The sequence below is a fragment of the Ictidomys tridecemlineatus genome, chromosome X (genome assembly GCF_052094955.1).
Source record: "Ictidomys tridecemlineatus isolate mIctTri1 chromosome X, mIctTri1.hap1, whole genome shotgun sequence".
Classification (NCBI taxonomy): Eukaryota; Metazoa; Chordata; class Mammalia; order Rodentia; family Sciuridae; genus Ictidomys; species Ictidomys tridecemlineatus.
Genome location: NC_135493.1, coordinates 67,871,922 through 67,897,312, shown reverse-complemented (window position 1 = coordinate 67,897,312; position 25,391 = coordinate 67,871,922). Strand labels below are relative to the sequence as shown.

General features: G+C 36.7%; 1 protein-coding gene across 9 annotated transcripts in view; it reads left to right on the top strand.

Moving 5' to 3' along the window:
- Arhgef9 (Cdc42 guanine nucleotide exchange factor 9) overlaps positions 1-25,391 on the top strand; it is a 142,678-nt gene that overhangs the window by 63,896 nt on the left and 53,391 nt on the right. For all 9 annotated transcript variants that reach the window (XM_013362823.4, XM_013362821.4, XM_078034618.1 and 6 more), the window contains 2 exons: positions 14,214-14,405; positions 24,282-24,461. In XM_013362823.4, coding sequence (XP_013218277.1) covers positions 14,214-14,405; positions 24,282-24,461 — 372 coding nt within the window. The remainder of the gene's footprint in view (positions 1-14,213; positions 14,406-24,281; positions 24,462-25,391) is intronic.

Here is a 25,391-nt window from a genome sequence, read left to right as displayed (position 1 = left end):
TTTAAATCCTTTGGGTATAAACTGAGGTGTGGGATAACTGGGCTAAAAAGTGGTTCCATTCCAAGTTTTCTGAGGAATCTCCATACTGCTTTCCATAATGGTTGCACCAAATTGCAGTCCCACCAACAGTGTATGAGTGTACCTTTTTCTCCACATCCTTGCCAAGAGTTATTATTGTAGATTGTATTATTGATAATTGCCATTTTGATTAGAGTGAGATGGAATCTCAGTGTAGTTTTAATTTACATTTCTTTCTTTGCTAGAGATGTTGAGCATTTTTTCACATATTTGTTGACCATTGGTATTTCTTCTTCTGTGAAGTGCCTATTCAGTTCTTTTGCCCATTTATTGATTGGGTTATTTGGGGTTTTGGTGTTAAGTTTTTTTTATTGTTGTTTTGAGTTCTTTATATATCCTGGACATTAACACTTTATCTGAGGTGCAGGTGGCAAAATTTGTCTTTCATTCTTTAGGCTCTCTCTTCATGTTCTTGATTGTTTCATTTTTTGTGAAGAAGCTTTTAGTTTGATATCATCCCATTTATTGATTCTTGATTTTAATTTGTGCTTTAGGAGTTCTTGTAGTATTGGGCTTACATTTTCTTCTAATAGGTGCAGGGTCTCTGGTCTAATGCCTACTCTTAAGGGAACATTTAATAAAGTTCTTACTTATAGAAAAAAGCCAGTATTAGCTCTGTAGTTAAACTTGAATTGTGGGTAAGTCCCAGCAGTTCAGCTTTTCATGTGGGTTTGGTGGGGGAGCACATGGAGTCAGTTAGAACCCTCCCAACTGTAAATGTTGTGAGAAATTCCCACCAAGTAGATAGAGTGTTGTACCAGTAGGCAGCAGACAGATGGCACTGTTGTCATGGCAAGTGGTTGGTACTAGAGAATACAACATGAAGTTGGTAAGTATGCATTAATAAGGAGGTCAAGTATGGTAACTGGGAATTAAGAAGTAGGCAGTATGTAATAAAAGAGTTTCCAAAACTGTAGAATAAGGGGCTTAGGTATAAATTAATTCATCCAACAGCCGATCTTCAGTTGACTACTGAGAAGGTACAGAAGCATTTAGAACATTCTTCAGGAGGCTAAGTATAGAATTGGGAACTTATAAAGAGAAGGGAGGTGACTACTTAAGCTCTGTGACTTTGTGTGTGTGTGTGGGGGGGGTACTGAGTATTGAACTCAGGGACTCATATGCTAGGCAAATGTTCTACCTCTGAGTTGTATCCTAACTTTTTTTTTTTTGAGATAGGGTTTTCTAAGTTGCTGAGGATGACCACAAACTTGTAATCCTAAACCTTCTGAGTAGCTGGGATTACAGGCATGTTCCCCCACTCCTGGTATCTCTGATTTTAGTGAAAATATTTACTTTGGCCTGGTCTGTTTTCTCCCTTAGAAATGGAGGGATTAGACCAGATAAACTCCAAGAAACTTTCTAGCCCATACTCTTTCTTTATTTTTAAGGTAAAATAAGCATATATTTTACCATTTCAACCATTTAAAAATATACAATTTAATACATACACAATATTGTGCAACCATCACCTCTATCTTGTTATAGAGCTTCTCTTTTTTAACCCAAAAAAGAAATTTCCTAACCATTATCAGTCATTCTCCATTATTCCCTTTTCCCATCTACTGGATCCCTTAATGCTTGCATATGGTTGAAAGGTGAGGATTGTTAGGGAAGGGTTGTGCTTTAGTAGGAATTGAGGTCAGGAAGAAGCAATGACTCAGGTGGCTTTGAGAGAATAACACAGCTGGGTAGGGAATTCTGAGGCTTAAAAAATGCCAGGTAGATGTTGCTGAGGAACCCTCAAAAGGATCAAACCATATTTGGGTCACTTGTAGAGTTGTGCAGATCAGATAGTGAGTGAGACCTTGTGAACTTACCTATGCTAATAGATACATAGCCAAAACAAGATCCCCTAGGTTATTATTATCCCCTGAGCTGGCACCATCTTCCCCTAGAACAATAAAGCAACATCTAATAAAAATTGCCTTCTCTATTCTGAGAAGGGCTTGAGAAAGTACTTTTTATAATTGCTCTCATAATTTTACCAAACTCTCATACTCCAAATGCCACCTCCTTCAGAGCCAAGTTTTAAATCCTCCTCCCTGCAAAAGTGACTCTTATTTTGCCAGTTGATGTATTTGTCCCATGACCAAACTTCCTAAGGTAAGAGCTTAAGGTCTAACTCCAAAGCCAGTGCTTTTCCAGGTCACCATCCTAAAGTGTTTTCTGTTTTGTTTTGTTTTGTTTCTTTTCTGAATGTCAAATAAGTGCAAGCTTTCTGGGAGATGAGTAACTCAGGTCTCCTTGATTTTCAGCATCCTCCCTTATTGTGACTTTCATCATGAAATCAGGGAGAGTGGGGCTTTGTACTTCTATATCTAGATAACTGAAATAGAAGCCTTCATTTTCTTTTAACTCAAACAGAAAGAAAATCAAAGGAATGTAGAAGAAATGAACTTCTAAAGGTCCTGTCAGAGTATTCCTTTGGTGACTACTAATAAACATATTCTATCAAGGTTCTAAGCAGGATAGGCCCATGATAACCAACAAAAGGAGAAGGCTTAGGGGTAGGGTGGAATATAGTTCATCTTAAAGTCATCTAGTTTTCTTCACTGGAGGGAAAAAAAGAAAAACTGTCATTTGTAAATGTTTTCCCTATACCTTAACTCACCCCAGTTCATTTTGATCTCTTACCTTAAGAAGCCTTGTCATGGGAAGGTGACATAAACATCCCCATTCCAGGCTACGTAAGTCTCTCTTTGATTGTGGGGTAGAGGCATGCTTAGAGTCTGCTTGTAAAGGAGGTGACATTTGGAGTGTGTGAAATTTGGGGAAATTATGAGAACAATTACAAAAGTACTTCCTAAAACCATTGTGTCAGGGAAAATAATGCCCCTAGAGAGGGCAGTTATTCTTAGATGTTGATGGTATCAACCTAAGGATAATGAAAAGAAGAACTAATGGTTCTATGTCAGGAACTATTTAATGTGTATTACCTTATGTAATTCTCATAACAACCCACAAAGTAGGGTAATATTATTCTTTTTCATAGAAGAGGAACCTGATGATTAGAGAAATTAAGTAAATTTTTAAAAAATATATATATTTTTTAGTTGTAGTTGGACACAATAACTTTATTTTATTTATTTTTTATGTGGTGCTGAGGATCGAACCTAGCACCTCACACATGCTAGACAAGCGCTTTACTACTGAGCCACAACCCTAGCCCTTAAGTAAATTTTTCTGTGTTACACAGCAAGGCAGTTGTAGAGTTAAAAATATTTGGCCGGGTGCGGTAGTGGCTCATTGCTATAACCCCAGCAGCTCAGGAAGCTGAGGCAGGAGGAGTGCAAGTTCAAAGCCAGCCTCAGCAAAAGTGAAGCACTGAGAATCTCATTGAGACCCTGTCTCTAAATAAAATATAATATAGGTCTGGAGATGTGGCTCAGTAGTCGAATGACCCTCATTTCAATGCCTAGTAACTCTCCCAAAATTAATAATATTGCACCTAGGATCCCAAGTCTGTACCACTTACCTCTATCACAGATTGTCTCTTCTGATTTTGGAGGTCTGGAGGTCTTGCTTCAGTCCTGAATGCTATCTATTTACTGTGAGGCATCTCCTTCTCTGGCCTTGGGTTTCTCATCTGGGAAGCTGGGATAATAAGCCTGGCTTTACCTACCTTGCAGGAATGTTTTAAAGTACAGGTAAGAAAGTTTGTGGAAAGGGGCTGGTTCTTGGACAAAGTATTCAGGGAAGCCAGGGACAAAAGAATGATAGAAATGAGTGGGGAAGGCCTTCTTGGAGTGGGGGTAGTGTTCACACATTAGAAGAACACAAGGATATAGAAGTTGGAATAAACAACATGTGTTGGAATAAATGGAAAAATGTAGCCTGGTTGAGGTCATGGGTGTGTGTTGGGATACACTGTTGATAGAAAGCCATGAATGCAAAGATAGTATATTCACATGGGTTTCCCCCCCCCAACCATTTCCCTCCCCTTTTTTCTGTTATATAATGAAAAATTTCATCTCTGTGGTTGAAGCTCATTCTTCTCATTGCATCTGTGCTGGAAAGAGAGAACAATTTTTAGTAGCCTTCTTATGATGATCTTTCATGTAATTAGTGACAGTTATTAAATCTCTTTCCCTCGAGGGGCTGAGGAGTGGCTTTGTGCTTGACTGTACACACCATGCTGATTGTCTTTGTGCCAGGCAGGAATGCTAAATGCTTCCTGGCATACATTTTCTGGGATCTCTAAGCATTCCTTATCCTCCTATAAACTGGGATTGGAGCTCTAAAACAGATCGGTGTGTATATGTATGTATGAATGAAAGCTGTGCCTTCAGCTAACCAGGTTCTTTCAGCCACATCTACTTTTACATCCAAACTTTGCTGATGATTTACTGTGTTAGCAGAGAAAGGCATTTTGGTGACCTTTGTTATAGGAGAATCCATGTTCCCTCTAATCCCACTCTTGCCTGTGTTTTGCCCTTTTGCAGTGTTTGCTAAGATGTTAGGATGGTGCTTTCATTTGAACAGAAGCAGAGCTAAGGGCTCTGTTTACGATTAGAATTATCAAAAAAGGAAAGAGCTACCTTAGGAGACAGTAATCTTCTCATCACTGATTGTGTTTAAGCCATTGGGTTGGGCAGGTATTGGCAGGGGATGTTTTTGAGGGAGTTTATGTATTGATTGGGGGACAAAGGTAACCTCTATTCTCCTTTGTAACTCTTATTTTCCAGCTCTGAGATTCTGTTGTTTAATGTGACTGGCAGTAACTCCTCACTTTCTTGGAGGATAGCTCACTTATCACTCCTCTGGCTGGTTAGATGGGGCCTCCGAAAATATTGAAGTGAGATTTAGACAATATTGCTTATCCATTCTCTTCTTGGAAACATCCCATTACTGGAACCAGGGATAGACTAGCTTTCTAAGACACTCTAAAAGTCTTTATTGAAGTTATGAGGGAGCTACCAGATGGATATTTTGACACCTCTCTTTTTAGAACTACCAATTCATTTTGAGGGAGGGGCTACTAAAGATGTTGTATATGCCCAAGGCTGAGTGAGCATCAGTTTATCATGTGGAACTGTGGCAAGTCTACTGTAGTAGAAATGTAGGTAAGTAATTTCTTGGATTTTGTTTTTTGCATACAAAATGCATAACCTGGCTTTTCTCGGGGAAAAAAATAAAACTGTAGGAAGGAAGGGGAATTGTCCAAGAGAAATTTTTACTTTTTCTGGACTATTTTAATTTTATATGTTTATATTTATAGATTTATATGCCATAAAATCTAACATTTAAAAATTTACTATTTAGTGGGTTGTAGTATTCTTGCAAAGTTGTGCAGCTATCACAATTGCCTAATTCCAAAACAGTTTTATTTACTTTTTGATCTATAAACATTATGTCAAAACTTTAATGAATCTTGCCACATGATGAGAAGAAATATATTTTGTTTTTTAAACTCTAGGTCTTATTTATTTATTTTTATTTGTTATTGGGTCAAAATATTTCTGTTTCTTTAATGGAGCACATTATGTTAATTCAGTACATGTATACAATGTAATAATCAAATCAGGGTAATAAGTATGGGCATCTCTTCAAATAATAATCATTTTTATGTGTTATGAATTTTATACTCTTCTATTCATTTTGAAATATATCATATTGTTTTAACCTAAAGATACCATACTATGCTAAAGAAGAACCAGAAGTAATGGGATACAATGTCACACATACACACACACACACACACACACACACACACACACACACACACACACACACTCTTTCCTTAATTATTTCACTACCATGCATTACTTCACAGAATTATTCATCATTTTTTGTGAGAACATTTTAAATCTACCCTCAGTAATTTCCACTAAATATTAGTATTAATTATAGTCAACATACTTTATAAAAGGTATCTAATATTATTATTTTTGGTACCAGGGATTGAACTCAGGAGTGCTTAACCAATGAACCACTTCCAAGGCCTTTTTTTATATTTTATTTAGTGAAGGAGTCTTGCTGAGTTACTTAGGGCCTCACTACATTGCTGAGGCTGTCTTTGAACTCAAAATCATTCTTCCTTCAGCCCTCCGAGCTGCTGGGATTACAGGCATGTAACCTCATGCCCAGCTCCAGTATTCTCAACTAACTTGAGCTTTGTGCCCTTTGTATAAAATTTCCCTATTCCCCCTCAACTAAGCCCCTGGAAACTACTAATATGCTTTCTGTCTTTATGTATTTGTGTATTCTGGACATTTCCTATAAATGGAATCATATATTACTTATGGCCTTTTTTGTCTAGCTTCTTTTTCCTTAGCATAATGTTTCAGAGGTTTATCCACATTATAACATATGTTAGTATTTCATTCCTTCATATTGTGAATAATATTCTTTCATATAGAGAAACCACATTTGGTTTACCCATTTATCAATTCATAAACATTTGGGCTATTTACACTTTTTATGAATAATGCTGTGAATATTCAAGTACAATTTTCTGTGTGAGCCTGTGTTTTTAGTTCTCTTGAGTATATACACTAGGAGTGTAATTGCTAGATCATATGGTAACTATATGTTTAACTCATCAAGGAATTACCAAAATGTTTTTGCAGTTACTATACCATATTTTATGCCTACCAACAGTGCATGAGGATTCCAGCTTTTCTGAATCCTCCTCAACACATTATTGGCCTTTTTGTTTAATCATTATTATAGCCATCCTAGTGTGAGGTGATTTTGATTTGCCTTTTTCTGATGGCTAATAATATTGTCTTTTTATGTATTTATTGGCCATTTGTATATCTTCATTGGTGAAATATCTACTGAAATGCTTTGATGTTTTTAAAGTGGATTAAAGACAACCCACATAATGGGAAAATATCTGCGTATCATATCTGATAAGGATCTAGTATGCAGAATATGTGGAACTCATCAGACATATATAAATAATTTCTTCCATTATATGAGTTGTCTTTTTACTTTCTTTCTTATTTTGGGGGGAGGAGTTTAACTGGGGATTGATCCCAGGAGTGTTTTACCAATGACCTACATACCTAGCCCTTTTTTTTTTTAATTTTTAATTTTGAGATAGGGTCTTACTACGTTGTTGAGGGTCTCATTAAATTGCTGATGCTGACCTCAAACTTGAGATCCTCTTCTCTCAGCTTCCCCAGTCCCTAGGATTGGTTTTCACCACTGCACACAGCTGCTTTTCTTCTTTCTTAATGGTATCATTTGTAGCACATTGATGAAAAAATTAATGAAGTTCAATTTATTTTCACTTGGTTGCTTATGCTTTAATAGTGTCATATCTAAGAAACTATTACCTAAATCTGAAGTCCCAAATATTTTCCTCAATTTCCTTTTTTAACTTTAGATTCAGGCCTTTCAACAGATTTAGCGAATTTTGTACATAGTGTGAGGTAGGGGTTCAAGTTTATTTTTTTGCATGTGGGATACCCATTTTTTTTTCAATAGCACTTGTTGAAAATACTATACTTTCCCTTTTTAATCATCTTGGCCATTTTGACAAAAATCAATCCAGTAAAAATGTGCGGTCTATCACAATCTGTTGAGGGGGGGAGGGAGAAGGGAAAGTTCACCAAGATGGACAGGGCAGAGTTAGGGGAAGGGAGAAGGTATGGGAATAGGAAAGACAGTAGAATGAATTGGACATATATGAATACACGACCAGTGTAACTCCACATCATGTACAGAATGGAAATTATACTCCATGTATGTATATCAAAACAGTTTCTACTGTCATGTATAACTAAAAAGAACAAATAAAAAAATAAACAATGTGTCATCTATTTCTGGAGTCTTAATTCTATTACATTGATATTTATGTCTATTCTTATGCCAGCACCACATTCCTCAGTTACTGTAGATATGTAGTAAGTTTTGAAAGCTAGAAGGGTGAACTCTCCAACTTGATTCTTTTTCAAAATTGTTTTATTCTGGATCTCTTGAATTTTAAGGTCAGTTTGTCAATTTCTGAAAAGAAACCAGCTGAGAGATTTTGATATGGATTATGTTGAATCAATTTGGGGGTATTTTGTTCTCTCCATTAAAAGGAGAGGTCTTTATATTTAGATAAATCATCTTTACTTTCTTTCAACAATGTTTTGCTGTTTTCAGTATATACAATTCAATTATTAGTTTATTCCTAAGTATTTTTTCTCTGATGCTCTTTAAATGCAATTTATTTCTTAATTTCACCTTTAGACTATTGACTGCCAATTTATGGAAGTACAATTGATTTTTGTTGTATTTGTCTTCCATTGTACAATATTGCTGAACTCACTTTTTAGTTAAAACAGGGTGTTTTTTTTTGGGGGGGGTGGACTCCTTACAATTTTCTATACATAAGATCATATGATCTTTAACAGGAGATAGTTTTACTACTTCTGCTTATTTTCATTTATTTTGTTCTAATTAGTTATACATGACAGTAGAATGTATTTTGATTATATCATATATAAATAGAGTATAACTTCTCATTCTTCTAGTTGTACATGATGTAGAAATATACCAGTTGTTTAATCATATATGCACATAGAGTAATAATGTCCAATTTATTCTACTATGCTTCCTAACCCCATACCCCCTGCCCTTCCCTTCATTCCTCTAATACAAAGTACTTCTATTATTCCAAAGCCCACCCCCCATTGTGAATTAGCATCCGCATATCAGGAAAACATTCAGCCTTTGGTTCTTTGGAATTGGCGTAATTCGCTTAGCATGATGTTCTCCAGCTCCATCTATTTACCAGCAAATGCCATACTATCATTCTTCTTTAAGGTCAAATAGTATTCCATTGTGTGTGTGTGTGTGTGTGTGTGTGTGTGTGTGTGTGTGTGTATGTATCACATTTTCTTTTCCCATTCATCTGTTGAAGGACACCTAGATTGGTTCCATATTTTAACTGTTTTGAGTTGAGCTGCTATAAACAGTGATATGACTGTTTCACTGTAATATGCTGATTTTAAATCCTTTGGGTATAAACTGAGGCGTGGGATAACTGGGTCAAATGGTGGTTCCATTCCAAGTTTTCTGAGAAATCTCAATACTGCTTTCCATAATGGTTGTACCAATTTGCAGTCCCACCAGCAATTTGTGAGTGTAACATTTTCCCCACATCCTTACCAACATTTATTATTGCTTATATTCTTGACAATTGCCATTCTGAATGGAGTGAGAAGGAATTTAAGTGTAGTTTTGAATTGCACTTGTCTAATTGCTAAAGATGTTGATTACTTTTTCATATATTTTTGATTGATTATATTTCTTCTTCTTTGAGGTGTCTGTTCAGTTCCTTAGCCCATTTATTGATTGGGTTATTTGATATTTGTTTTGTTTTTGTTTTTGGTGTTAAGTTTTTTGAGTTCCTAGAGATTAATGCCCAATTAAAGGTGCATGTGGTAAAGATTTTCTCCCATTCTATAGGCTCTTTTTTCACCTTATTGAATACTTCCTTTGCTGAATTTTTTTTAGTTAGAATCCATCCCATTTATTGATTCTTTTTTAAAAATATTTTTAGTTGTATATGGACACAATACCTTCATTTTTATTTATTTATTATTATGTTGTGCTGAAGATTGAATGTCCTAGGCAAGCACTCTGCCACTTAGCAACAACTCCAGCCCCCATTTATTGATTCTTGATTTTACTTCTTGCACTTGAAAGAAGTCTTGCTTTCTGCCCAATCTTGAAAGCCTTTTCTTTACTTTTCCTGTCCAGTTTTACTGGCTAGAACCCCCAGTACAAGGTTGAATAGAAGTGATGAAAGCAGGTATCCTTGTCTTGTTCTTGATTGTATACAATGAAAGCATTCATTCTTTCACCATTAGGAATGATTTTATGGTTTTTCATAAATGTCTATTATCATTTTGAGGAAGTTCCCTCAAAACACTATTTTCTGTCTTTATTTTAAATGAGTGCTGAATTTTTTAAAATCTTTTTTCTATGTCTATTGAGACTATTATGTGGTGTTTTGTAACCTTTATTTCATTATTACATTGATTTTCATATATTCAATCAATCTTGCATTTCTAAGATCAATTCTGTCTGGCAAGATGGAATTTTTTTTATGTTGCTTGGTTTAGGTTGCTAGTATTCTGTTGAGGAGTTCTACGTTTAATTTTCAGAGGAATTTGTGAAAGATTATTGTTAATTGTTTTTTAAATGTTTAGTAAAGTTCATGAGTGAAGCTGTCTGTGATTCTGTATCATGTTTTTTCCCTCATATTGGAGATTTTCTCATTCATTCAAAGTCTTTACTTTTTATTGTCCTGTGCAAATTTCTATTTCTTCTTAAGTCATTTTTCAGTAATTTATGTCTTTCTAGGATCTTGTTCATTTCATCATTTTAACTAATTTCTTAGCATACCATTGTTCATAGTATGCCCATTTAATCCTTATGTAGGAATGATAGTGATATTTCTTCTCTCATCTCATATTATAATCAATTGAGTCTTCTTCCTTTTTCTCTATTTCAACATTTTACAAGGCAAATATGTTCCTGTATAAACTGTATAATTTAAAAATAAAACCAAAAATAGAAGATGCAAGCTGGGTGTAGCAGCGCACAACTATAATTCCAAAGCTAGGGAAGCTGAGGCAGAAGGATGACAAGTTGAAAGCCAGCCTCAGCAATTTAGCAAAGTCCTAAGCAACTTAGTGTGACCCTGTCTCAAGAAAAGGGAGGCAGGGCCGGGGATGTGGCTTAGTGGTTAAGCACCCCTGGGTTCAGTCTCTGATGCAAAGATGATGATGATGATGATGATGATAATAACAACAACAACAATAATAATAATAATACAAAGAAAAGAAAGAAAAATGGAAGATGTAAATAAATGGGCACATTGATGATATGAGTGTGTCAGTGAATTCCACTATTATATATGATTATGATGCACCAATAAATTTTTGTAGAAAATTGTGGGTATATTGCTAACTCCATGGAAATCTGTGGGCCTCAGTTTAATTATCAGTAAGTTGAAAGGTTGGGTCATTGTTACTGAAGTAATGGAAAGCCTCCGAACTATATTATATTTTTTTGTTCCAGCATTGTATTAAAGAATATAAATTGGAATATTTGAGAACAGATCAGTCTGAGAGGAGCCCAACATTCCTAAAGGGAGTAGTAGGAGGTAAAGGTGGAAATAGAGATTGGAGTCAGATTTTAGTAAGATTTGAATGTCAAAAAGAAAGATTTGGACTTGCTTCATAATCAGTTGGAAGCCAATGAAAATTTGGGGGCATGAGATAGATAATCAAAGTGAAAGTCAAAGAAATTGGTTTGATAGTGACATGTGAAACTTATGCAGATATAGAGATGAAGGCAATACCAGTTGCAATGGAAAAATGAGAGACCAGAGATTGTCTCTGATTTGGAAAGCACACCTTGGTTTTGAAAGAAGATGAAGGTGTTGGTTGTCTTGCTCACCTATGTCTCACAGTTAATGCTAGTTAGGCACAGAAATGGTCCCATGTAATTATTTGTTACATTGAACTACACTACTCCAGTCTACTTTGGTGTTCAATTAAGGCTGAGGAAACCAGCCTTTAAGTACTCTGAGAGGGTTTCTGGAAGTTTCCCAACCTGGCAGTTTTGGGACATTGCCCTTCTTCTTACTAATAATCCAGCAGCCTATAGGTTTTAATTGCAGCATCCGTGAAGAACACTTGTAGAAAGGTACACATTAACCTACACAGGCCATTGTGCAGGTTGATAATGGCATTCTGGGCTGAAATTCTGCCCAGGGAAGAGAAGCTTATAGGCTCACCTGTTTCTCTGCACTCTGACATGCAAGTGGACTAGGGCCTTCATCTGCCCAGAATAGGGAAACTCTCAAGACCAGAGACTTAGGGGTTAGGCCAAAACGTCATATCATAAGGCCTAGAGGATCTTTTCTATGACTCTGAGTTCAGGAACACAATATTTTGTGCCTTGCATGGCACCTTTTTCTAGGCTAGGAAACATTGTCTCTCCAAAGTTAAGATCCACAAAGGGAAAGATTTGTTTATTTTGTTTGCTGTTCTATCCCCAATATCTGACCTATGGTAGGCATTGACATAGATTTATTGAATAAATGAACGAATATACTGATAGTTATTTTGGATGAAAGCAGTGTCTTAACCTAAGGAATGGGCTTCTGGGGTTGTTGGAATGAAGTTGCCTTCCTCACTTTTTAGTTTTCTGGCCTCATATTCTGTATTCCTTCCCACTGGAACTATTCTAAATATTCCATCTTATTTCAGTCATCCAAAAACCAATGTTTTGACTTGAATTTGTCTTAAACTCCAGAGAAGAAAATAAATGATTCTTATATTTTAAAGGCCTCCCAGTGGTACCTTTTGTATAGCAGGGCTTAGATCAGTCTGAGAAGTAGAGCAAGCTAATAGATTGCTTGTGAGCGATGTTTTCATTATTATAAATAGCAACATCATGCATATGAGGTGTTTACTGTGAGTGCCTTGGAATCACCTTTTCAGCAGGTCTCAACCTTTGAATAATCATCTCTCATATTGTCTCTCAATTATATTACAGGGTAGCTATTAGCATATTGAAGGCACAAAACTGACCTTTTGGAAGAGATTTCCAATAGACAATTTAAGGAAGGTGATAGATTTGGGGTTAGATAAATTTTGTACACTTGACTATGGAAAATGTATTAAAACAGAGTGATCACTACTTGCTTTGGCCTGTAGCAAGGAAGTAGAATATATGCTAATAACATCTCTAGGTTTTCCTGGGAGATAACAATGCTCCCTGCCTCCTAGAAAAGAAACTGAGAAGGAAGAATACTCAGAGTTGAGAAGTAACTATTTTTTCTCTAGCTTCATCTTAAAGCCTCTATTATCCTAAAGCCACATACTAACAGGCTTTTCAGATGGCAGAAATGAGGATGAATCTAAATTGTTTGACCTGATCTTCTTGAGTCAGGGATGTGGAAAAAAAAATGGAGAGTAGGGAAGGGAAGTATGGAGAGTTGATTAATGATGTTGAGACAATTGGAGAGCTCCTTATCTAATTAACCTTGACAAATTTTACCATTCTCCCTAGGGTTCCAAGCCATCTTTTTCTCCCTACTGCCATACGTTCCCCCCTTTCTAGGACTGAGGTGAAATAGGTCATCTCTTTGATTCAAGCTAAGTCTATTCCAAATCACCCAGCTTTCCCAAAAGAAGTTTTTCCAGCTTCCCTCCAACTTCATGATTTGGAATAGACAATTTCAATCTGTGTCAACTATATCCAGTTCTGATAATTCTAATAATTCTCACCCCACATTGGCCCAAACCCTTTCTATCTTTCTTCATGCCCCCCTTAAGAGTTAGAGGCACAAATTTGCTGGAATAGTGGTTAAGTGGGTAGGCTGTAGAATCAAATTGTCTGGCTTTTATCTCAGCTTCTCTGCTTCCTGTGTGACTTCAACCTCATGCCTTAATTACTTTTAGCCACAGTTTCCTCTTCTGTGAAATGGGAGTAACAATGGAACCTACTTAGCAAGACTGAATATAAGTTTACTGAAAGTTCTTAGCATAGTTCCTGTTGTATATTAAGTGCTTAATCAGTGACTGTTATTTTTAGGTCCCTGAGAAATATTATGCCATCCCCATCATGATCTTGAAGAGTTAGAAATATTTGCATGTCCCAGAAATTTTAGTTAAAATTTTATTATTATTTGTATACCCTATGATGGAAGTCATACCAAAGCCCTCTTTGTGAGACACCCACTTCAGCATCTAACTTTGATGGTCACACTCATAGGCACTTAAATGCTGTGTTTTGACAGTAATCCAGGTGTGGCACTTAAGATGTATAGTTTAATTTTTTTCTTTTATTTGATCCTGCTGGGTTATCTAGATGTGCTTCAGCATAAAAAAGTTCTTCTTGCCACCATTTCCCACTCTTCTGAGACCTTCTTGGCCAAGAAGCTACCCAGAGATCATTTATTCATGCCCATATTTTCCATTTCACAGATAGGTCACCAGAGACCTAGAGAGGATTTGAATCATGCTCAGGGCCAAGTCTGACATTTCTCTTTGCAGGGACCTTTGATTGAAGGCTCTCTGAATTCCTAAAAGTTTTAATTTGTCCTTTTTCTACTTGACTGAAAGTCTTCAAAGAAGAGAGGTTAATAAATTATTATTTTCTGCTTGCTTCTACAGCTCTGGGTGAACCAGGAGGATGGGGTGGAGGAAGGGCCCAGTGATGTGCAGAATGGCCACCTGGACCCCAACTCAGACTGCCTCTGTCTGGGCCGGCCACTACAGAACCGGGACCAGATGCGGGCCAATGTCATCAATGAGATCATGAGTACTGAGCGTCACTACATCAAGCACCTCAAGGACATTTGTGAGGTAGTCATGGTGTTACATGTGGGGGTGGAGGGCACTTTCATGAAGAACTGACAATCCTCATGGGCCTGCCTGTGATGGTCCCAAGATGTTAGAAAGGGCAAATGAATTGGCCTGCCAGATTCTATTTAGTGGGATCAACAGCTTTTCAGTGGGGTAAAAACAACCTGTGTAGGAAAATGTATGAAACTACTCCCTTAAGATTCTTGATTTTGGTTTCTCTCCTTTTCTCATTATTATTCATACATCCATATTCACTTTCTCTCCTTCCCCTCCCCTTCTCTCTCTTTGTTCCCCTTTACATTTTCCCCCATGTTTGTCTCCTTCCTTAGCTTGAATCTCTACCTTTTTAGTCAGCATTTTTTTTTCTATTGTGACTAAAGGATCCGGCCAGCACAATCATAGAGAAGGAAAAGTTTATTTGAAGGCTCATGGTTTCAAAGATCTTAGTCCATAGAAGGCCTTCTCCATTCCTCAGGGTTCTAGGTGAGGCAGGACATCATGATGGAAGAGTGTGGCAGAGGGCATCAGCTCACATCATAGTGATAAGGAAGCAAAGAGAGGTCTCCACTTACCAGATTATATATATATACATATATATGCATGCCACACGAGCCACGCCCTACCATTTCAGTTACCACTCATTTACTCCCTAACAGGAGATTAACTCACTGATTGGGTTAAGACTCTCAAAACAAAGCTGGGTTCAGTGTTGCACACCTGTAATCCTAGTGGCTTCAGAGGCAGAGACTGGAGGATCACGAGTTCAAAGCCAGCCTCAGCAAAAGCGAGGTTTACAACTTAGTGAGACTCTCTCTCTAAATAAAATACAAAATAGGGCTGGGGATGTGGCTCAGTGGTTGAGTGCCCCTGAGTTCAATCCCCGATAACTGCCCCCTACCCCCACCAAAAAAAGACATTCACAACCCAATCATTTCTTCTCTGAACATTTTTATATTGTTTCACACATGTGCATCCAAACCATAACACTACCCTTACCCTCTTTGTTTTGGATCCAGCTTCTGCTCTCATGTAGGGCCTATCCTTACTCATTAAATCAAAACACATGTTCCTCCAAGCTAGTAATTGGCATTCTAGAATGTGTACCAGAGTCCCCAGGAGAGATTGTTAAGCATGCAGATCCCAGCATCCTCACTCTTGGAACCTAAGTTGTCAATTTTATGATTGGGTTAAGGCTTAAGCATCTCTAAGTATAAAGGCTGAGGCTGATGCTACTGGTCCTCCTCCCTTACTTGGAGAACATTTATTGGTTTGAGCAGAAAAGAATTTGGGGAAAGTAATCCATAAAAGATAAAGGCTAGAAGTACAAACTTCAGTTCCTTCAGTATGTCACTTTGATACATTATCTAACACCATCCCTTCTATATCTTCCTCTCCTAAGGTGAGAGCTTTTCTGCTCATATTCTTTTGAGCTCAGTAGAGGCAAGCTGACATTGTCAAAGGGCATTTTACTAAACAGTTATGAGAAATGGGAAAAAAATTATGTGCTGGGCATCAGATCCAGGACATATCCCATTCCAGGCAATCACTTCATCACTGAGCTATAGTCTCAACTCTATAGTAATATGTTTTTGAAAAAGAACTAAACACACACAATGATAGCTTTCCACTTGATGCAGGGAAAATTCTTCTTTAAGTCTTTTTGTCTCCTTCCTTCTAGAGGAGAGATCAAATCCTACTTTCTATCCCCCAGCCTTGGGGCCATTTTGAGGTCAGTAGTACTACAACATTTTTCAACATTCTTGTTTCTCTATATCAGTGCTACCTACTGGGTAAAGTATTCTTCATTCCCTCTCTAGTACAGTATCTATTAGCCAACCATTTTTGACAATTGAACATTTTAGATGTGACTAGTGTGACAGAGAAATATAATTTTCAATTTTATTTAAATGTAATTTACTTAAATTTAACCACATACTACTGATGGCAACCATATTGGACAGGGCTCTTCAGAGAAGACCAAGGCCAAGGACTGTGGGTCTTAACTTTCATTACCTATGGGCTTTAACTTTCTTTACCTCAACATTTTCTTACCCCTTTTTTTGAAGATTAAAGGCTATCTTCCCCCTCTTCATGAGGCAATAAGGTAGGGGAAAAAGAACAAGGACTCTGGGGACAGGGAGTGCTGGCTTTTACATCCTTAGTTATTAATTATCCCTGTGTTCTTAAAGATGACCCATTAACTTTTCAGATCTTCAGTTTCCTCCTTTCTCTCTCAGAGTCTTTGCACTGTATTGTCCTCTGCCTTGAATATTCCTCCTCCAGATGTCTACATGGCTGCCTTCCCTGTCTTCTTCAAGGTTTTACTCAAGGAATACATTTTTGTAGAAATTTTCCTGACAATTATATCTATAAACTTGTATTGCCTTTCTCCCTTTCCTTTTTAATTTTTCTCAATTACACTATGGCTGATATATATTCTACTTATATATTTTGCTTATTGTCCATCTCCCACCATTATGTAAATTCTGTTGAGGTGCAGGGGTTTTCATCTCATGATTTCTGATGCATTGCCCCTAATCAATGCCTGGAGCATAGTAGATGCTTCATAAGTATTGCTTAAAACAAGAATTAAATATAATTATTTATATATATATATATACACACACACATATACATACTACCATGTCAAAATATATTTACATTATATGCCATTTCTTTTTCAAACAGAGCAAAAGTTGTTATTCCTATTTTTGGAATCAACAGATTGAGTGACTAGGAAGCAGAATATTTTCTTAAGAGTTTCCAGGTAATGGCCCCGTGGGAGTCTTTTAGTCTTAGAGGATCATCTGTTTCCAACTCCCAAATATCTAGGCCTCTTCTTACAGAACACATAATGGAAGTATTCATCTTCCCATATGGAGTGCTATAACCTTACTTTGAGGATTTGCCCAATATAGCCAACCTAATTAGGAGCTTTTGTTGATGTCTTGAAATCTTTCCCTTTGTCCCTGTAGCCACAGATGTCAAAGACAGTTGGAGAAAGCTGCATCTAGTTGAGCCAGAGACAGTATTTTTGCCCTGGATTGTGTCACCTCTAAACTGAATCCTGTGAGGAACAAATGATCTATCAAAAAAAAAAAAAAACCACCAGACTGAGAATTTTTGACGCCCATTTAAGGTTCAATTTGAGTCACTGATTGGTTAGGAAGGCTCAGGAGAGTCTTTTTCACCCTGGACCTTGTACTCATCTCTATAATGAGTAGGTTGGAGTTGCTATTTAAGTGATTATTGGCTCTTACTTTTTGTGATTCTGTAAGATGTAGATATGTCGTCACTAGGGAAAGTTGTAGTATTACAGGATTCTTCTGAAGTTTCTACTTTCTTCTTGGTACCCATGGAGGCACATTTTACTCAATATGACATGATTTTCTTTTTCTGTGGGTCAAGAAGAGCTTAAATAATTCTCACTCTTGTATTTGTTGGAGGGAAAATGAGAGACACTGTATTCAGTATAGAAAAAAGACACTATTAGAGAATCTTTCTTCTTTCTATATATATGTATGTATATCTATCTATCTATGTTATATACACACTGATGGTAGCAGAAATTGCTTTATAAACATTTAAGGTACAACAACACTTTCATTTTATAAATGAGTAAGTTGTAAATAAATGATTTTTAATGAAAGTTATTCAGTAAAGTCAATAAAAGGTCATTTTGAATGAGCCAAGTTCTACTCTAAGACCATATTCTTATTTCTAAATCCAGACAGTAGTATATGAGACCTTCAATTTAACTCTAAATCACCATGACCAACGATTGATTATATTGTCTCTTGTAACCTCAGTACTCATTTAACAATCAGGGAAACTGAGGCACAGGGAAACCAGGACTAAAGATGCCTTATAAAGCTGTCTTGTCTGACTCTTTGGGGGAAGATGAGGTCTTTCAAGTCATTCTGTATCTGTGAAATAAATTCTGTCTTAAAATGCATGCACAGGAGCTAGTCCAGCTTTACTGAGACATTTCATTTTAAGGATTTCTGGGGTTTTTAAAAATATTTTTGTAGATAGACACAATATATTTATTTATTTATTTAATGTAGTGCTGAGGATTGAGCCCAATGTCTTACATGTGCAAGGCAGTGCTCTACCACTGAGCTACAGCCCCAGCCCCAGAATCTATCTCTTTATTGAAGTGATCTTTCAGTTCCTGTATTTTCTCTCTGATTTTACTCCTTATACTGTCTTTTACTTCGCAGATCAGTTTAACTATGTACATTATAAACTCCTTCTCTTATATTTCTTCCATTGTGGTATTAGTGGGTTCTGTTATTGGAGTATCTTGGTTTGCTTGGAGTGATTTGTTCCCTTGCTTTTTCATGTTGTTTGTGTGTCTACCCATCCAACAGTCTGGATCTAAGGCAGTAGATTTTCTACCCTGTGGACTTAGAGAGTCCTAGAAGGTTTCCAGTATCTCACATTTTCGGGATTTTGGGAACCAGGCCTGCTCCTTAGGAATATTCAGCACCTACACAGAAAAGCCAACCTGGGACCTCTAAACATGGAAAAGAAGCCCAGAGCAACTTTCCAGAGATACCTATATTAATATCTCATATCCTTCACTATGAAGTAATTCTTCCTTAAGTCTAATCAATTTTATCATGCTATAGTTTCATTTCCACTTGATATGTTCAAACCCGAGATTTCAAATTTATTAGCTATTTGGATTTTCTTATTAATTTGACTATCCCAGTATTTCCCAATTGTTCCTATATTTTGGCATATATAGAAAAAGATCACACATTATGTAGAATGTAATATTTCAATAGCGTACTTTGGTAAAAAGATGAGGCTGCTAGTTAGCCTAAAGTGACCAGCTCAGGGTTTTTTGCTTACATTAAGCCCTACCCTATATAGACCCCATGGACATTCTAAGCACTGTTCCTATCCTTTTCCCATATTCCTATAGTATCTCATATCTTTCTTGCTGATTTATAGGACTACCTTGAATAATCCATATGTTGTTTTGTCATTTTTCCCTGTTGAAGATATCTCTTTCCTTGATAGGCATAGTGGTATCACCTATAATCCCAGTAAGGGAGACTGAGGCAGGAGGATTAACTTTCGAGGATAGCCTCAGCAATTTAGTGAGGTCCTAAGCAATTTAGTGAGACCCTGTCTCAAAATAAAGGATAAAAAAGACTGGGGATATGAATAGGTGGTTGAGTGGCTATAGGTTCAATCCCCAGTACCAAAAAAAAAAAAAATCTTCCTGTTATCTCCTTTTTAAAAACATGGTTTTATTTCATTTAAAGAAAGAGTTTCCTATCCCAAAAAGGAGAAAAAAAAGAAAGCCATCAATTTGAATATCCTCCTTTTAAGTTATGTTTTGCCATCATTAGCATGGGAAGAGTTAGTCATTTTGCATTTATTCAACAAATACTTACAGAGCACAATTATATTCCAGGTATTATGTTAAACTCTAAGGAAACAGCTATGAATAAGATAACTATGGTTATTATCTCTCTATTTTCTTAAATTCATACTCAAGATGATATTTGTTGGTTTGTTGATCTCACATCAGTCTTCAGACTTCCAGGCCAAAAAAACCAAAATCAAAACCAAAAAAAGAAAGAAACAAACAAAAACCCACAAAACCAAGAAAATGAGACCTGAAAGGAGCCAATGAAATAATTTTTGATACCTTCAACTTAGAGTTGAAGACACTAATGCTATATAGACTTCCCTAAAGATTTTCTCATAATATGGGTGATCCAGAAGCTCTTTGATACATCTTATTTCTCAGAAGTTTTTGGAATCTTCCCTGCAAATCTTAGGTATGGTTTATATTCCATGTCAAAGCACTATTTCTGGATCAACGCACTAGATTTAGAATTCTACATTAGCCCTTGTGGGTTTAAGAACAAAGTGAAATGGATGAGCAACATTCCTTGGCTGTTACCATAGCAATGCCAGTGCTGATTCATGCCAATTGTGACTGATTTGATAACACCCACATAATTCTTAACTTCTCTGTGGTCTTCCTTCTATTATATGCCCATATTACCCCCCAGAACACAAGTGAGGCTCAGTAAACAGCAACTCTTGAATTAGTTCATTCCTATTTCTATAGCCCCTATTTACTCTTGCCATTGAGACAGCGGTCAGAGAGAGTGTTTGAAACACGCCTGAAAGTAAAAGTTATGGACCCCTTCTTTTCCCTCTCTCACCTGTCATAGGTCTTCAGAGGACCCCTAAGTAATTTACAAGACAAATATACTAGACTCCTCCCACCATTTTTAATGGTGTTGCTTTTCAGGTCCCTCTAGATCCTACTTATTCCCTTCTGACTGTGCACTGTTTTCTTGGTGCTTCTCTGAAAAGGGACTGGAGAGAAGGGTCCCACAGAATTGATTGTAACTATCCTACAGTGGTGTGACTACCTTCCATTACCTTTCTCATTTTTGCCTCTCAGTCTAATTTTTTTCTTTTCAATAATTTAAAATGATATTAAGTTTTGGGGTTTTTGGCAGTCACTTTTCATGGCCAGTTCATCTTAAACTTACATACCTTCAAAAATGAGTGAATGAGAAGCAACAGATACTGATAGGTCCCTAAACCAAATCTCTGTTCATTACTGCTGTAGAAATTTCAATAGTCATCAGGCCAAACAAAGGAAGGGGATAAAAAATAAAGGTAAGAATGCAGTGAACTGTTCATATTTCTTCATTTTTTGTTTTCCCAGAAGCCAAGACATTTGGATGATATAGAGGTTGAAGTTAACCTTTTGGGGTGCTCCAAATACTCACATATTCTTATCCTATCCTTTATTCCTTGATAAATGTAGTTTCTAAAAATTGTTTGTAAACCTTTCAGCAAGTCACTTGTTTTAAACACCCTTGTGCTGGAGGAAATTTCTATAAGGCATTCATTTAATCCTTCCCTCTTCATTGATAATATTGCATTCAAGGAAGCCTTCTTATAGCTGTATTTTCTTTATACTCTCTGGAAAAGACTTTTTCTCACGTTTAATCATGAAGACAATTTAAAAAAAGCATTACAGGAAGTTTAAAAATAGTACCAAAATCAGTCATACCCACAAAATAGAACAAAATTTTGGTTTGCATAATCCTTTCAACACTTTCAAATGTGTACATGTATATATATATATATATATTTGAAGTGTTCTAATCATAGGGATCTAACATTTATGTTCTGCTTTTTAACATGATGCCATAAACATTCTTTCATGTTTCTACATAGTCTTCATAATAATTTTAATAGTTATGTCATATTCCATCCAGCTTCATGTAACATATTTACAATCTAGCATTAAGAACAACAATTGATAAAACACTCCAGGTTCTCACCATCCTGTGGACAGTCATATTTTTCCTAATATGCATCTTTAATCCCAGCAAACATAATCTAATAGAAAATAATATCCCTAATAATGGCAATGAATGGCATATTTGGAGAATTTAGGAAACTGAACTGATGTTCTCTCCCACCCTTTTTTCCAGAGATCACTTTCTTTCTTATATTTCTGTTATATGAAATATAACATTGAATTCTAGCATTCTTGCTGCATTTTGGGGATATTATGATGTTTGGTTCCTTCCTTATGAATGACTTCCCAGGGAACAAAGGAGCTGTCTAGGCTGGACTCCGTGCAATCACTTATCATTACCAACTGCTTACCAAGAAGTGATATGCTAAATCTAAGAAATTTATACTAAAAATTTACTAAATATGCCAAAAATTTCGTGTTTATCAAAAACTCAAAATTTAAAGGGGTATTAGCATTTTAATTTGCTCATACTTAAAGTTTGTTTTTCATCCTTGGCCTATCTTAGGGAGAAAAAATGGGAGCAGAGTTGAGGAAGCTTCTGTCCCTCAGCTTAATGTTGTTACATTATGCCCACTGCTCTCCCTAATCCATTGTGGCTAAGACACTATCAAAGGTGGTAGGGTGACACAAAATATATACACACAGAGGCAGACACACAGACCAACCCAGACAGATTAAGCCCTAGAAGTTACATATTAAGCAAGAAGGGGCTACAGTTTATTGATTCTCTATTAGTCAAGGAAATCTTTCTAGGAAAGGAGAATTTGGGGAGATTGTTTAGTAAAGAGAGTGGAGCCAGAAAGGTATTATAGGAATTATAGAGCTTCTTCTTTCTGGTCAAGCACTGGATATGAAAGGATGCAGGAAATCTTGAGCATGCCAGTCTATGAGGTAGAAGACTTCAGTTAAATAGATGTCAAAACAGGCACAGATTATTAATTTGAAAACTTGAAGTATACTTACAAATTAATGGATGAATTTGGTGGATGAGAAGAGAAATAGAAATGAGATTTTGAAACTGGTGGGTAAAGGAATTGACACCAGGGATGAGAATCGTCCTGGAGTACTCTTAAATGACCTTATTGGCAGCTGTGTTAAAGGAGACAAAGTAAGGATGGAGGCAGGGTAAATATGGTAAATCAGAAACTAAATACACTCCATGCACTAGGGTCTCAGTACATAATGAAGGTGTTCAGAAAGTTACATTTAGTTTTTAGATGAAAGCAAGTGAGCATAATTCGTTCTCACCTAGAACATTTTTATTTACTACAATTTCTAATAAGGACATAATCATCAGTTAAAGAATCCACACACGTAGGTTTAGAATGGAAGACCCAATTTCAGCTGTGTTTTAAAAATACCTTTATTTATTTATGTGTTTGTTTATTTATTTATTTATTTATTTATGTGGTGCTGAGGATCAAACCCAGCACCTCTACATGTGCTAGGCAAGTGCTCTACTGCTGAGCCACAACCTCAGCCCCTCAGCTGTGTTTTTTTTTTATTTCCCTGACTTATAGTGTGCCCCAGATCTCATTATATTGCCTCAGTGTTCATTTACCAAACCAAGATTCCTTTCATTCCTTCTCTTTTCCTTTTTTTAACAACATAATGACATTTAATAGTTTGATTTATATAAAATATACAGGGACATCTTTTCAATTAATTTTTTTAAAAATTTTTATTGTTGGTTGTTCAAAACATTACATAGTTCTTGACATATCATATTTCACACTTTGATTCAAGTGGGTTATGAACTCCCATTTTTACCCCATATACAGATTGCAGAATCACATCAGTTACACATCCACTGATTTACATATTGCCATACTAGTGTCTGTTGTATTCTACTGCCTTTCTTATCCCTATCCTCTACTATGTCTACGGCCATACCACCCTGAATGCGCCCGATCTCGTCTGATCCCTTCTCTTTTCGTCATGATTATCTGTGTTAATACATGTCTTTATTTATCAATGTGCCCTAACACTTACCCTCTTAGAAATACCATGCCCAGGCACTCATGGGCTTTGGGGCTGAGCTCATCCGAATAATCGCTTCAGGCCAGCTACCTTAAATAGCTGAGATATTCACCTTAAAAAATGGTTTAGTTTGGTCTATTAACATTCCCTTAATGGAAATTTTCCTCCTTGCCCTCCATTGCCAGATTATTCTCAATATTATTAAGACATTTGGGTTTGTCTTATAAGGAATAAAACTTAAGAGATGTGAATGGATCCAGCTAAACCAATAGCTACTAAGACAAGTTTGTGCAAAACCACCTTCTGGAAAGGGGCCCTTTGATGTTGGGGTCCCAATCATAAAGAATTGTGGGGAAAACCCTGCACTCTGGTGTCTTTATACTCTGAAGACTTTTGCGGAAATCACTTACTAGTGAAGTATCCTTCCTTCTCTAAATTTCAATTTCCTTATATGAAAATTGGAAATGACTATTCTCTGCCTACTTCATGGAGCTGAAGTGATGCTCTCAAGTGTTTGGGAAGCAATGAAGCCTTCTGAGAGTAGTGGACATCTTCATTTTGGAGTTTTCCTTTGTCTTCAGGGCTACCTGAAGCAGTGCCGGAAGAGAAGGGACATGTTCAGTGATGAACAACTGAAGGTAATCTTTGGGAACATTGAAGACATCTACAGGTTTCAGATGGGCTTCGTGAGAGACCTGGAGAAACAGTACAACAATGATGACCCCCACCTCAGTGAGATAGGACCCTGCTTCCTAGAGCATGTAAGTATCTTATCCCTTTGGGGAAGTGTTTTGTTGGTTTGTTTGTGGTGCTGGGGATTGAACTCAGGGCCTTGTACATGCAAGGCAAGCACTCTAAGTGCTTCTAATAACTGAGCTATATCTCGACCCTGGGGAGGTTTTTGAAATACCATTAGGAAGAAATAGAAGGAGCATGTCTGGTTCTACTCATCTGCTTTATCCTGTAGTGAAGGACAAATTCCTCTCTAGCCCAGCTTTTGATTCTTGGTCTTTAAAAAGGATATGAGGGTTTAAGAAGGTACTGTGGTTTGGCCTAGGATTCTCTTTCTTTTCAATTCCACTCTCCTTTCCTTGTACTTCAAGATAGTTATAAGTAGGATTTTTCTTTAGCTTCTATTTTGTTTTCTTGTTGGGTTCAGTTTCCATGAGAATCAGTGTTTTGGGAGGAACTCAACATATTCATTACATGGTAAATCCAGGATTTGGGAAATAAAGGGGGCCAGAGTTAGCAAGAGAGTAGGACTCTGAAAGGCATTTAGGTGAGAGCACTAGAGTAGTAGAATCAATAAGTGCAAGAAAAGGTGTATGGGCCTAGAGGAGGGAACAGTAGGAAATAGGACATTGAGGATTTGATATCTATGCCTATGATAATGGTCTTGGTAATTCTATACAAGTACCCTGTCCTCTTGGGGCTTTATTTGCCTCCTGTAGAATATGGGGATATTTCTGTATGTGACCTCTGTGGTTCTCTAATATGGTTTGGATCTCATTCACAGATAACCTGGTTGTTTTTTGATATGACAAACAAAAGCACAAGTAACAGAAGCAAAAACAAACAAGTGGGACTTTTTGAGATAGGGTTTCAGTAGGTTGCCAAGGCTGGCATTCAACATCATCCTTCCTCAGCCTCCTGAATTTCTGAGATTATAGGCATGAATTTTTATTAATCCA